The 14,462-nt window shown below is 50.4% G+C and overlaps 1 protein-coding gene across 2 annotated transcripts in view; it reads right to left on the reverse strand.

Moving 5' to 3' along the window:
* Nucleotides 1-8,873: 8,873 nt before the first annotated feature.
* The window catches only part of ZNF697 (zinc finger protein 697), a 30,801-nt gene continuing 25,212 nt past the window's right edge, over nucleotides 8,874-14,462 (reverse strand). For both annotated transcript variants that reach the window (XM_044239018.1, XM_044239019.1), the window contains exon 3: nucleotides 8,874-13,566. In XM_044239018.1, the coding sequence (XP_044094953.1) occupies nucleotides 12,170-13,566 (1,397 nt within the window). In that variant the 3' untranslated portion in view covers nucleotides 8,874-12,169. The remainder of the gene's footprint in view (nucleotides 13,567-14,462) is intronic.

Here is a 14,462-nt window from a genome sequence, read left to right on the forward strand (position 1 = left end):
CTGGGGTCACCGCTAGGAGATACTCTGCCTCCTTCCTTCTTTCCCCTCAGAGCACAACTCGGTTGCCCTTCTAAAGACCTTTTGAGGGGCGCCTGGGTGGCTCAGTGGGTTAAGCCGCTGCCTTCGGCTCAGGTCATGATCTCAGGGTCCTGGGATCGAGTCCCGCATCGAGCTCTCTGCTCAGCAGGGAGCCTGCTTCCCTCTCTCTCTCTCTCTGCCTGCCTCTCCATCTACTTGTGATTTCTCTCTGTCAAATAAATAAATAAAATCTTTAAAAAATAAAAAATAAAGACCTTTTGACATTTAGTTACTTTACATATAATATACCTTAGTGGAAAACTATACTTGTTAAGGGCAAAGAGCACGTCTCCATGTCCCCACTAGCAACGAATCTTAATAGTCAGGCTAAAGAACCTGGAGATTATTGAATATGCAGTCAGCAACCTGTTCAGCTGTCCCTGGAAGGTTACGCTGGCACCGGTGTGTAGGATGGATTGGAAGGATTAAGAGGATACTTCAAGAATCTCAGCAAGAAATAAAGGCCTCATTTATGTAGTATTAGCAAAAACGGGACACAGAGGGCAACCGGGGCCAGACTGAGGCAGAACGAACACACTACTACGTCAGGAAATGCCCGAATAGGGTCACAGCACCCCCTATGCACCCATTCTCCCAAGCCAGAAACCTGGGGAGTCCTTCGCCCACTCTCCCTCCAGCCTATCAATCAGTCCCACCCATTTCCCCTCCAAAGTGCCTGCTGTGGGTGTCCCCTCTCTCCCTAGGAACACGGCATTGTTCAGGCCATCGTTGTCTCTTGCCCAGCCTCCCTGCCTCAGAGAGTCCCCACGAAATCCCCTCGCATCCTTGCTGCCGGAGTTGTCGACCCAACGTCAAATCTGACCACGTCTGTTTCCTACCGAGAAACCATCCAGGACCCTTAGGAGAGCCCGGAGTGTCTTAGGATACCAGCTAAGGCCCTTGGAGAGTTAGTCCCTGCCCACCTCTCTGGACTATATTGCGGCCAGTTCCTACCCTATCTCCGGATTCCCCAACTTTATGCTCTACTCCAGGAATAGGCCAGGGTTGGGCACTTCCTGCAAACATTACGCTTTTACATATGGCTGCGCTTAAGCACTGTGTCCCTCCTACTCAGGCCTTGCCCACTGCTCCTGTCAGCACATCCCTCCCAAGCGCTTATCCACCATCCAAAGCTTCCATCTGATCATCTGCGTGCCATGTGCACGTCTAATTGCACAGTGATTATTCTGCCCTCCCACGTCATGCTGTCTTGTTCCTGGGGACAGCAATTAGCTGTTTCATCTCTGTGTCTCTAAGTACCTGGGCCGGTGCCTGACACAAAGCAGGCACATGGATGGACAGCGGACTGACAGGCAGACGGATGGATGGGTGGTGGGTTGGACAGAAGACTGGATAGATAGATAGGCAGACAAAATGCAAACAAATGGCATGGCTGAGATGGGGAGGGAAGGGAGTCGGGGAGGCTGAAGGAATGACAAAGCAAGAAGGAATTTAAAGATAAGGTCAGGAAATTAATGAACCTGAAGAAGGTGGGGAGGGGGGGTGCCAGAGCAATCCATCCGCACTGTATGAAGAGTGAGCTCTTGAAGGAAATGTGAGAGGGAAAGACATTTATGAAGGCAGAACGCAATTGGTAAGATTTTTAAGGGGATTGGAAATTAGATGTACAGTCTGAAACAACGTAATGCCCAGAGAGCTTTCAAAATGCAAAAACAAGGATGTTCTAGGTTTAAAAACTGAATTCGGAGAAAATCTCATTAGAAGAAAAAGAAGATGCTTCTTAAAGCATCAGGGACTCTGAAGGAAGTTTGTAGGGAGTCCTCCTTTATCATGGGATCCCACACAAGGGTATTGAGTGGGGGGAATGGGAGCTGGTGTTTCCAGGCATGAAAGAGACTCATTATGATGGAGTGGAGGGGGAGGGGAGGACTAACAAAAAGTGGATTGGCCACTCTGTCCCCAAGGGCAGGCGACCCTGGGGTCAGTTGCAAACTCTGGAACAGTCACCAGTCTGTTCTAGAAACCTGAAGCTCCCCAGTAATTAAGAGTGCAGTCTTTCCTCAAGAAACAAAAGAACTTGCACGAGCAAAGTCAGTCCTTCTCCCAAAATAGGGGCCGGCCACAGATAGGGCTGGCACATGGGCTCCTGGCTCTGTCATCATCTGAGCATGGTCTCTGCCCTTATCGAGGCAGGAATATCCTTTACACGAGGCAGGACGAAACTCCCCCTTGCACCAGCTGGAATCTGTAAAGTCATGGGCTCAGTTACAAAGAAGCAGGGAGAATGTGTGGGTATGGGGCTGATGTAGACCTGGCAGGGCCCCACATTTGATTTTTCCCTAAGCTTTGGGAACTAAGTGACTAGTCTTGATTATGAGCATTTCTTTCATCAGTAGGTAAAACAACTCCCTCCTAATCACAGGTAAACCAGGGAGTCTCCCTATCCCCTCCAGGACAGAGCAAATTGTTTGTGGGGTTCACATTTTAGAGTTAAAATGAACCCTAAAATAAACTCTAAATTTTTAGACTTAAAATAAGCTGATCTAGGGCCATAGGCCCATAGCCCATTTAGCTATGGGTTCCTTCCCTTCCTTTTTTCACAAACAAGGAAACTGAGGCCGGAGATGTAAAGTGACTTTCCCAAGGTCACCCATAAATCAGGATCAGAGCTGGCCTAGGGTGCAGTCTCTTGAGAACATACTAGAATCCCCGTGGTAAAGGAAAGAGGAATGTTTATAGCAGGGGCACCTGGGGCCAGGCAACATAGGGTTTGAGCAGCATAGGATATGGGAGGGGGGATTATTATAGCTTCTGACATCTCTCAACCAGCCACCTGAACATACTACAGCCACACACACCACACTCCCACCATGGCCTCTCCTGCCTGCAACACATGCCTATTTCCTGGCTCCCATCCCTCAGCCAACTTGTCCTCATGCTTCAGGCTGTGCCTCCCCCAGAGAGTCTCCAGCCTTCCAGGGAAGGGTAAAGCATGTCTCTCCACTAGGCACTAGTCACAGTCCAGGGGGCTGCTTATGAACTCGTCTGTCTCCCTAACTAGACTGTGGACTCTGGAAGGCACCGCGAGGAGCCTGTGCTGGCAACCTGTGCACAGCTGTATTCCCACATCTGGCCCCGAGTGAGCACCCATTGAATATGTAAGGAGTGAAGGAAGGAAGATGATGTTCTTAAAGAAGGAGATTCTGGGAGTGCCTGGGTAGCTCAGTTGGTTAAGCCACTGGCTCTTGATTTTGGCTTAGGTCATAAGCTCTGGGTCCTGGGGTCAAGGATCCCCCCCCCACTTCACCATCCCCCACCCCTGGCCATGACTGGCTCCATGCATCGAATCTGCTTAGGATCTCTCTCCCTCTCCCCCTGCTCGCACACACACACTCTCTCTCTCTAAAATAAATAAAGAAATCTTTAGGGACACCTGAGTGATTCAGTCATTAAGTGTCTGCCTTCAGCTCAGCTCATGATCCCAGGGTCCTGGGATCGAGCCCCGCATTGGGCTCCCTGCTCCGTGGGAAGCCTGCTTCTCCCTCTCCCACTCCCCCTGCCTGTGTTCCCTCTCTCGCTGTGTCTCTCTCTGTCAATAAATAAACAAAATCTTTAAATAAATAAATGAATACATCTTTAAAGAAAAGCAAATACGTGAAAGGTAAAGGAAGGGGAAGGGAAAGAGAAAGGGAAGGGGGAAGACAAGGGGGAAAGGAAGGGGAAGGAGAAAGAGGAGGGAAAAGGGAAGAGAGAGGGAGAAGGGAAGGGAAGGAAAGAAAATAGAACGGAAAAGGAACGGAAAAAGACTCTGGACCAGAATAAATGGGATTGGAAGGAGTAGAGTGAAGATTGTCCAAGACAAGTCTAGAGATTTTACCCACCTGTACTGGTGACCTTGTATTTGCTGCCTGAGTTTGGCCTGAGAGTACAGTGCTCAGAATAGGCAGGAGAGGCACAACCTCCTGGAGGCCAAGAAGGCACAGGGCCAGCATATTTGCTAAAGAAAAAGAGATAGGGATAAGAGAGACTATTTGGAAAGAGGGCAGGGGGCAGGCTTAACCGGCACCCCAACCGCCTGATCCTTCTGTGGAGCCCATGCAGCCCGACCCAGCTTGTGGAATGCTGGTCTGGCAAGAACAGAGACAAGCAGGGGCTTCCCGGGACAGGAATAAACGTAGCCAGGACCAGGGAGGGCTGGGAAGACCAGTGCAAAAGAGAAGAGACTCTTCCGTCTCTGCAAACAAGAGTGAACACCTGGGCTCTCTTTCAATTTGGCCCTTTTCAGAGTGACTCAACGCTCTTTATTCTCCTGGGTCTGTGCCCTTACCGGCACACTGGAGCCCGTCGACGACTTCTAGGTCCAATCCCAATGATACTGGACACTGGTGAGTAGTCGCGCCCCCCACCCCCCCAGCACTACTGTGCTTCTGCAGCGACCAGCCCCCATAACACCATTCTCTAGCCGTACGTTTGCAGAGCCAAAGCTGACCAAGTGGCTCCCTAGCCCTTCCCCAGCTCTGTTGGGGTCTGGCTTCTCATCTGTACAGGGCACAACACCCCTCCCGATTGTGGACGACCAAGGCCAGACAGAGCAGGAGCCCACCAGGGAGGGAGAGTGTTCCCTCCCTCCTTGGCAGTGCGGTCACAGCTGAGCCCCAGAAACTAACGCGGACTTAGACGAGCTTTCGTGTCATTCTTGTATTGAGATATGGACGCCTCCCAAGTTTTAAGCTCTGTGACCACCACCAGACACTAGAGTGGGGAGGGTCCATAGAGATGGTGTCACTTGAAGCGGAAAACAGGCCCAGAGAAATCCGAGCCCTGCTCAAGAACGCAGCCAGTGAATGCCAGAGCTCTGTCCTGCACTCTTCCCTCCAAGGACGGCAGGACCGACTCCTCCTTTCTTCCTCTGTCCCCGGGAAAGGAGTGAAGGCCATTCCCCACTGTCCCCTCCACCCCCCTGCCTCAGGAGCTGGAAGTTGGAAAGGATGCAGTCCCAAAGGCAAGCAACTGCTTTTCTTCTCCTTCTAGGCCCCCAGGAGCCAGGCTATGAGACAACGGTGTGCAACTGCCTTGTTTCCTAATCTTTGCACAGCCCCTAAACCTTCCGGAAGCTTCACATTTGTGATTCTGTTTGATCTTCTCCCCACACCTCACACCAACATCTTTCCATTGGACCGACGAGGCCAAGACTGAGCCCACCCGAGGTGCCCAGCTTAGGCTGCGGCAGCACTAGGCAGTGGCTCCCTTGGTTCAGCAGCTGTCTGGCTGTGAAGTCATGTCAATGACCTCTACTGTGTCCATCGATGTTAACCCAGAGAGCAGTAGAGCTGCTTCAGTGGAAACCTGGAAGTGGTCCTTGTGCATCAAAGTCCTGGCTTTACTCAGTCAACTTCGAACACTAGACCTGACAAAGTGTCTAGCCGGGTCCCTAAGCAACCCCTTGCTTCATTAACTCCTCCAAGGTCACACTGCCTCTTTCCCCTACCCTCCAAAGCCAGATAAAACAGACACTGCCTGATTTGCTGCAGCAGTGACCCTGGCACACGTCCACTGCAGAGTCTGCTTTTCCCCGAGCCTTTGCTGGAGCCCTCATCTTACCCTGGCATTAACACCCGCCGCCTTGGTATTACAGAGTTCTTCCTTCTCCCATCAGGGGCCAAATCCAAAAAGTCACACTTGCAGTTTGCAAAATGATTCACCACCAGGAACCTGGGGTTGATGTTAGGCAGAGAGCAAAACCAGCCTTCCCCTGCCCTGTTCTGGAGCCTTTGAACATGTGAACATCTCTCTCTCTCTCTCTAACTAACCCCCCCTGGCAGCAAGCACCACCCAGCCCCAGCGGCACTCCGCATCCTTATGGAGTGACCCTCTCTGGGTCTCTGCTTTTAATGAGCCAGCACCTCAGGGCACCTGCTCATACACAGGAGCTGTGTCTGGGACGTTCTGGGAACATCTCGGCAGAAGAAGCCTTCCAGTCCTCGTGGGTCAGGATAGGCATCTCTGGGGAGCCTCTTCTGTGAATAAATGACGTCAAGTCACTTCCAGGGAGTCCCTAGTTTCCAGCAGCTGTGAGGCCTGGGGCTGTTCAGTCCTTTCACTTAACACAAAACCCCTAGAAATATAGACGTGTGGAAGCCAGCTAGGTACATGAAACACCTTGCCATCCAGCTCTTTGGTTGCGGTGAAGCAGGTCACCAACGGGATGCAGACGAGTCTGGGAACAGTCGCCTGGATCCCACTGGGGCCGCTAGAGACTGAAAACCATGGGAATGGGCTTTGGGTGAGCCGGGGTGACCTTGGAAACACAGGCGGGCAGCAGGGAACTGTAATCTGCAGACACTTGAGGCTCTGGCCAGGAAAGAACGGAACCCAGGGCTAGTGTGTTCAAGCTGGAAACCTGAAGTGTGAGCTCCTCCCCTTTCCCTCCAGGAGCAAAATTCAGAAAACAACTCTATTGCCAAGGGCAGCTCAGGAAGGGAGAAATGCATGGAATTTTGCTTTGTTAAGTGAGCTGAGTTGGAATGAAGATCAGAAAGAAGGGAAGGCAGGAAGTCTATGATTGGCAAAGGAAGGCCAGCAGCAGCCCGTGAGGCCCATCTGGCATTATCTGATGAATGGCGAAAACAGGCACTTCTCCTGGCCCTTATTATTATCTACGTGGGGAAGGTGTACGTAAAAAGTAGGCCTAGCAGGCGTGGGCAGGCAGCAAAGCCTGACTTGCTGCAGCAGTGACCCTGGCATTGTCAGGCTTTGCTGTCTGCCCACACCCTTTGCCTCTATACTCTTAGCAGGGGAGAGGATGTGAGGCTTATTAGTTTTACTTACTGTAATCCCCAAGAGAGCACGAAGGCGCCTGATTGGTCCTCTAGAATTCTCATTCCAGGTTGCACATAAAAGTTGCCTAGGAGGTCTATGTAAAATTACTGTTACTTGGACTTCACCCCAAACCAACCAACCACCATTTGGTAGAATTTTTTGGTTGTTGTCAGATTTTGTTGGTGGAGGTGGTGTTAGTGGGGTGGTGTTTAGGGACAGAAAGGGGAAGAGGGAGAGGGAGAGAATCTTACGCAGGCTTCACTCACACCGTGGAACTGATGTGGGGCCTAATCTCATCATCCTGAGACCATGACCTGTGCGGAAATCAAGATTTGGATGCTTGGGGAGCCTGGGTGGCTCTGGAGCCTGGGTTGAGCCTCTGCCTTCAGCTCAGGTCATGATCTCAGGGTCCTGGGATTGGGCCCACATCGGGCTCTCTGCTCGGCGGGGAGTCTGTTTCCCCCTCTCTCTGCCTACTTGTGATCTGACAAGTGGATAAATAAAATCTTAAAAAAAAAAAAAGTGTAGGATGCTTAACTGACTGACACACCCAGGTGCCCCGGGGTTTTTTTTTTGGTGGGGGGGGCTTGTTTGTTTTTAAAGCTCTCCAGAGGGGCACTTGAGTGGCTCAGTTGGTTGGGCGACTGCCTTCGGCTCAGGTCACGACCTCGGAGTCCCAGGATCGAATCCCGCATCAGGCTCCCAGCTCCATGGGGAGTCGGCTTCTCCCTCTCATGCTCTCTCTCACTCTCAATAAATAAATAAAATCTTTAGAAAAGAAAAGAAAAAAAGCTCTCCAGGCAATTCTACCATATATAGTTAAGTTAGATTAATGAAATCTTGATCTCAAACTAATTCAGCCCCCAAAATTCCAAGTTGACCAGATACATCCTCTCTACCTGGAAGGCAGACAGAGCCCTGCTCCAACAGCATGTTCAGGACCAGCATCCTCTCATGGCATAGCCCAGAAGTCCAGGTTCACTGCCATGTCTCCACAGAGCACTGAACAAATACTTCAAATACTTGATTCAGTAGTTTTCCTAGGGACCAGGAGCTAGACTGGTGGTTGCTTCAGACCTCAATAGTTAGGTTAGGGAGGAATGTTGATAAATCCTGGACTGAGTGCCTCCTTCCATGACCAGGACCCAAAATCCACCGGCCCTGCCAGGCAAGACAGGGTGGGTGGACACTCACACAAGGAGGTGGTTGTGATCATCACAAGAACATAAAGTGCCTTTCGCGCTGCGTTTTTTCTATTTCTTATGAATCCCTTCCTTACAAACTGCCTGTCTCATTGTTTCCCTGAGGTTGGGCACAGAGCAACTAAAAAACATTTTAAGTAAAAGGCCAGTCTAGCTGGTAAGTTCCATCCAGTATTATCAACAGCCATTAAGTTACCTTTCTGAGAGCTGAGGGAAAGAAAATACTTTGTGATGTGATTCAGGAATACTTTTTTTTTTTTTTTTAATAGATTAGGGGTGAGACTTAAGACTGCCTCCCTTCCCCATATCGGCTTTCCCCACTTCCTGTCAAAATGCCCCACAGAAAGGTTCCTCCAAGGAAGGAAGAAATTGATACCAGTGGCATAGCATTCACACATTTCCCAACATCCCAAAGCTACAAGAATACGGAAGTGCCCTGCTGAATTACTGGTTAAAATAGGCAGATTATGTAGACATCAACCAGTTCCAGGATGATCTAGGATCTACCAGAACACTCAAACACAGGAGTCAGCAACCTTTGTTTGTAAATATCCAGAGAGTAAACATTTTAGGATTGTGGGCCATGTAGCCTCTGTCACAAAGACTCAGCCTTGCTGTGGTAGAGCAAAACCAACCACAGACAACATGTAAGCAAGGTTGTATGGAGAGGACCACAGTCCAGAATATTTTACTTGCAAAGGGAGATAGGCTAGACTCAGTAGTTTGCTGACCCCTGTTCTACCAGACAGTAAGCTTCTGTATATGGATCTCAGTGCCATTTAATGGATGACAAAGAAGAAAGAATGACATGGAAAAAGACTGATATGGATTTAATGACAAATATTCCATATGGGTTGCTGAACACCAGAATGCTGTCCGAGGAACCATCATTAAATAAAACCACCTGAAAATAAAGCAATTCTCACATATACAAGCACACACTCACACAAAACCTGTTACATTTAGGATCATTAAATTATTCACTATTTTAACAAACAGCTGTAAAATAACATTATACTGAAGGGAAATGTGCGCAAACTTCAGAAACACAGTCCAGATTGTCTATGAACACAGGTTCTTCATCTGTACTTTCTCACATTATGTACAGCCTCTTGATCCTGAAGAAACCACATGGCTCAAGGGGTTAACTTCCCATCTTCTCTTTCCAACTCAGAGCTCAAGATCAAATCAAGCCATTTAACTTACCGAAACTGCTCTGGCTTCTGCTAAGCCAAGAGCAGCCTGCACTTGACCAAACTCCCCAGGAAACAAATGATACACTTGCCTCCACCAGCATGAATGAGTTGACGGAAGGAATCTTCAAAGTAGCATTTTTAAGGGTGCATCACAGTTAGTGGGGCTTGCTGAAGAAAAACTATTATTCTTGAACTAGATACAAGAACCAGCCTCCTGACTGCATTTAAATTCACTTAATGCAGCTATGATCCCTGAAGAAGTGTAGGAAAAATGGAATCACATTTTAAATGCACCATGAGAGTGGGGATTTTGGTGGTTGGGCTGTTTTCTTCTGCTGAGGGATCTGCTCCTCAAAGGGATACTGAAGTGGTAGCTGACTCTCTTACCCATGGTACCTGAAAGAAGAGAGGTCAATGAAACCCAAACATTTCCACTGCCACCAAATTATTTCATATGAGCTTCAATGTCCCTTCCCTCTTGAACCTTCTTGAAAGCTGCCCATATATAACATAGCTGCTGCAGACAAGACCACACAGAGTACAATGGCAGTCAAAGGCCAAATAACCCATAAAGTGGATAATCAAAATTTGCATGAGATTTCATAGGCACAGATTTGAGAGAACATAAAATGGCTGGAAGAGGTAGATGTGCATAAAAAACACACACAAAGGAATAAGGTTACCTACAAATTGGCTATATTATTTTCAAAGGAGTCCTATACACAGTATTCAGGGTAAAGAGTCAGAATAAATAATGGACATTGATTTTGCTCAGATTACTCAACTAAAAGAAAATAAAGAATTAGTGTCTTGCAAAATTATCTATCTTTTGAAAATCGATTTGCATTTGTAAATAACAATAAACTGATTAAGAGGGCAAGATCAACAGGCATTGTACAAGCCCAGAATTCTCAGGATTTTTTCTTTTGGGAAGGTGTTTTTATAAGGACAAAAACATGCTTCCCTACAGTCCCCAAGGAGGTTCTTTGTTAAAATACAATTGATCAAGTATAAATTACCAGCATCCACAGAAAGTTTGCTAAAACTGTAAAAACAATCTTGCAGTTTTTCTTCTTTGCTTTCAAGTGTGTCCAACAGTTTGTGAAGATGCTTCCATGAAAAGTACAGAACAACTAACAATCACTAGTAAAGAAAACAAGACTGCTTTCCACAACTCTAATTTCTAAAGGCTAACCTGGGGGAGGAATTTTCCGTACAGGTAACCGAAATCTGTACAAGAGTCATCTAACTACAGCCCCCTACTAGAAATGGAACAATCCTAAGATACCCTAATTATGTGACAAAGACCAGCTTTGTCAATAAGGACATCTTTGGCCCTTCTAGACTAGCCTTAAGTTTTCCATGAAGCATTATGAATTTTCAGTGTCTTCATTTTATTATATAAATCATGACAGGTTAAGTCTTTCTAGCAGCTGACAGGAGAACACAAAAGGTTTGACCATACCTATCCCCACGGTCGTCAGCCTGTCTTCCAAACAGCCTGCTGTACTCCTGTCCTCGGGTCTTCCCTACGACAGGGGTCATAATACTGATCTACCTCACAAAGGTGTGAGAAACAATTAACGGTCATTAAAAAGCATAAAGCACTTTAGAAATAAAAAAGTGCTATTTTGGCATTTATATAACAACCAGAAAACATTCATTGCTTGTGCTATTTGGCAATTTTGCACTTAACACCTTTCCCTGCTTGGGCCTTCCTTGTGTAAACCCTTGAGCTTTCTACTGTGCCTCCCTGTGTACATAAAAGATATCTCTATTCAGACCAAAAGCCCGTATCAATATGGATGGAGGTGGCTGTTCGATTATCTCCCCCATTACTACCAAGAGGGAGGGAGGCAATGGATACAGAGCAAAGACAAATGAGACAAAGAAGCTCTGCACTCCAACATGTGAACATTTGCTCTCCTGGATTTCTCACATAAGGCCAGCAAAACTCTGAGATAGATGACTTTTGTAGTAGGTCACTGGGGCAATGGTTGCTGATCGGAGATTCACTTCAAACAAGCAACATGCTGACCTGGAAAAGGGAAAGCCACACATAGCTGGGACTGTTTCATTCCCCTGCACTTAGAAGATCACAAGTGAGACATGAAATACCGGGCTTGGCACACACCTAACACCTCCCATCCACACAGATCACCCTGACCCAGCATGAAGCTAGACTACTTTAAAGGAAGTGGCAAAGAACCAGGGGGAGAAGAACCAAGATTTCCCAGGTGATCTTAAAGCCAGTTATGAACGGATTTCCAAACTTCAATTTTGTCCTTGCAATCAGAGTGCATAAGCTTTCCTGCCCAGTTTCCCCTGGATGCCTCAAAATAGCAGCTAACTGTGGCTCAGAGAAATGAAGGGGAATACATACTAAATATCTTCTCCCATAGCATGGACAAGGTTCCTCTACTTTTCATGAGACTATGGCTGATGTGAGGCGACAGGGCAAACAGTGTTAACCTAACACCTGGTGAGACCAGGACAGAATGATTCATACCCGCCTTTTATTTTACCCCATGAGCCTCTCCCGACGCCCACAGGCCCCCACAGCCCGACCTACTCTACTGCCTGCCATCCTGTTCATTCTCCTACCCCCCCTTCTTCAAGGTCCTCAAAGTGCCTGCTCTTCCGTGCTCTTCAACCCCTACTGCGTGTATCTGAAGACGTCATGGCTCAAGCACATCTCCCAAACACGTCCCGTTAGGGAGGCAGGCAAAAAAGAACACCCCAAAAAAACCACACTAACTCGACCCTCCCCTTCAAAACCCCATAACACCAAGACTCCCCGGTCACTCAGATTGTCCCTCCCGCCCCTTCCCCATTTCTCTCCACAAGCTCTATCCCCAGAACTGCTCCTCAACACATGCTCCCCACCGGGGCAGCCTCCCAGAGGCCCGGCCCCTAGCACAGGTGCAGCTTCTGGTGCTGTGCCAGGTGCGTTTTGTAGCGGAAGCCCTTGCCACAGCCCGCACACTTGTGCGGCTTGTTGCCAGTGTGGATGCGGCGGTGGCGGATCAGGTGCGAGCTCTGGATGAAGCTCTTGCCGCACTCGATGCACGTGTAGGGCTTCTCGCCCGTGTGCGTGCGCTGGTGCTGCGTGAGCGTCGAGAAGTCGCTGAAGCGCTTCTCGCACTGGCCGCAGCAGAAGGGCTTCTCGCCCGTGTGCACGCGCAGGTGGTTCACCAGGTGCGAGTTGCGCCCGAAGCCCTTGCCGCACTCACGACACACGTAGGGCCGCTCGCCCGAGTGCGTGCGCTTGTGCGTGAAGAGGTGTGAGCTGACGCTGAAGGTCTCACCACACTCGGAGCACATGTAGGGCTTCTCGCCCGTGTGCACGCGCTGGTGCTTCACCAGGTCCGAGCGCCAGCTGAAGCGCTTGCCACACTCGCCGCAGCCGTGCGGCTTCTCGCCCGTGTGGATGCGCTGGTGGTTGGCCAGGTGCGAGCGGCGCACAAAACCCTTGCCGCACTCGCCGCAGGCGAAGGGCCGCAGAGCCGCCGCCCCCGCGCCGCTGGCCGCCGCGTGCGCCCGCCGGTGGCTCAGCAGGTGTGAGCTGAGGCTGAAGGCCTCGCCGCACTCGGGGCACGGGTAGGGCTTCTCGCCCGTGTGCAGGCGCCGGTGCTTAAGCAGGTCCGCGCGCCAGCTGAAGCTCTTGCCGCAGTCAGCGCACAGGTTGGGCCGCTCGCCCGTGTGCAAGCGCAAGTGGTTGGTCAGGTAGGTGTTGCGGCTGAAGCCCTTGCCGCACTCCCCGCAGCGGAAGGGCTTCTCGCGCGGGGGCCGGGCCAGCGCGGGCCCCGCCCCGAAGCCCCCCGCCACGCCCACCATGGCGCCACACTCGCCCGCAAAGCCGAAGGGCTCCAGGCTGGCTGCGGCGGCGGCCTCCGCCAGGCGGTGGATGCGCTGGTGCTGCAGGAAGGCGGCGCCCGGGCTGAAGCTCTCCCCACAGTCCGGGCAGATGGTGGGCGCGTCCATGATGCTGGCCATCAGGCTGTCGAGCTCCCCGAGGTCCATGGCCATGGGGTGATGGAGCCGGCGGAAGCGGCGGTGGGCGGGCTTGTCGCCCCGGTGCCGACTCCCCAGGGAGAGGTGCCGCCTCCAGGGGAGCATGGGAGGGGGCGGCTGCTCCTCTTCGTCCAGCCGGTTCTCCCCAGCGCTCTCCTCCTCCTCCTCTTCCCGGGGGCTCCGGGAAATGCTGTCGGACTCCGACAGTCCCGGGAACATGGCCATCTCGGCTACGCCAGACTGGTAATCATCATCTTCGCGGAGAGCAGCCCCTTCTTCCTCACTCAGCAGTTCCTCTGCAACAGAAAAGGTGGCAGTGGTCGTGACTATACTTGGCGCTCGAGAGGCAAACCCGGAGGGCACCAGTCTCAGTAAAAGTGCAGGCCACCCTCCTGAGAGTATTCTCAACCCCTCCTCCAAGACCCCCACGATTCCAGCCTTCTTCCCACCTGGTACCTCCTGAGGAAGGCCTACAGGAGTGTGTGCTCTGAAACCCAGGCAAAGGTCACTCAACCGCTCCTTGGCTGGCCAGTTCTTACAGCAACTGTCTCTGGGGCCCAGGCCCCACCCAGGGCACCCGAGGCTCCACTCAGCAGAGTCATCTGAAGGCTTGACAGTCTGCTTGAAATGGGCTGGGTAGGACTCTGTGGGATCTCAGGAGACATTAGCTTACTCTCACAGCTCCTAATGCCTTTCAGGGCCCTGGCCTCAAAAGACAAGGCCACTCCAGCCAACCACAAGAAAAGATCACCCATCCTAACGAGGTAATGGGCTGATTTTTATTTATTTATTTATTTATAAAAGATTTTATTTATTTATTTGACAGAGAGAGATCACAAGTAGGCAGAGAGGCAGGCAGAGAGAGAGGAAGGGAAGCAGGCTCCCTGCTGAGCAGAGAGCCTGATGCAGGACTCGATCCCAGGACCCTGAGATCATGACCTGAGCCGAAGGCAGCGGCTTAACACGCTGAGCCACCCAGGCGCCCCTGGGCTGATTTTTAAAACAAAACTTGTTAGTGGTGGAACAACAAACCCAAACACACCCCAACTTAAGGGCTTTACTATGTAAGCCAGGCAGGAAGAATGAGCACAGGACCTAGAGCTGGGGATCCCAGCTTAGAGACTTCCAGAACACACACCTCTCTCTGGCTGCTTCACACGGAACAGAGGGCACTCCAGAAAGTTACTAAGAT

The sequence above is a fragment of the Neovison vison genome, chromosome 2, assembly GCF_020171115.1.
Source record: "Neovison vison isolate M4711 chromosome 2, ASM_NN_V1, whole genome shotgun sequence".
In the NCBI taxonomy this organism is placed as follows: Eukaryota; Metazoa; Chordata; class Mammalia; order Carnivora; family Mustelidae; genus Neogale; species Neogale vison.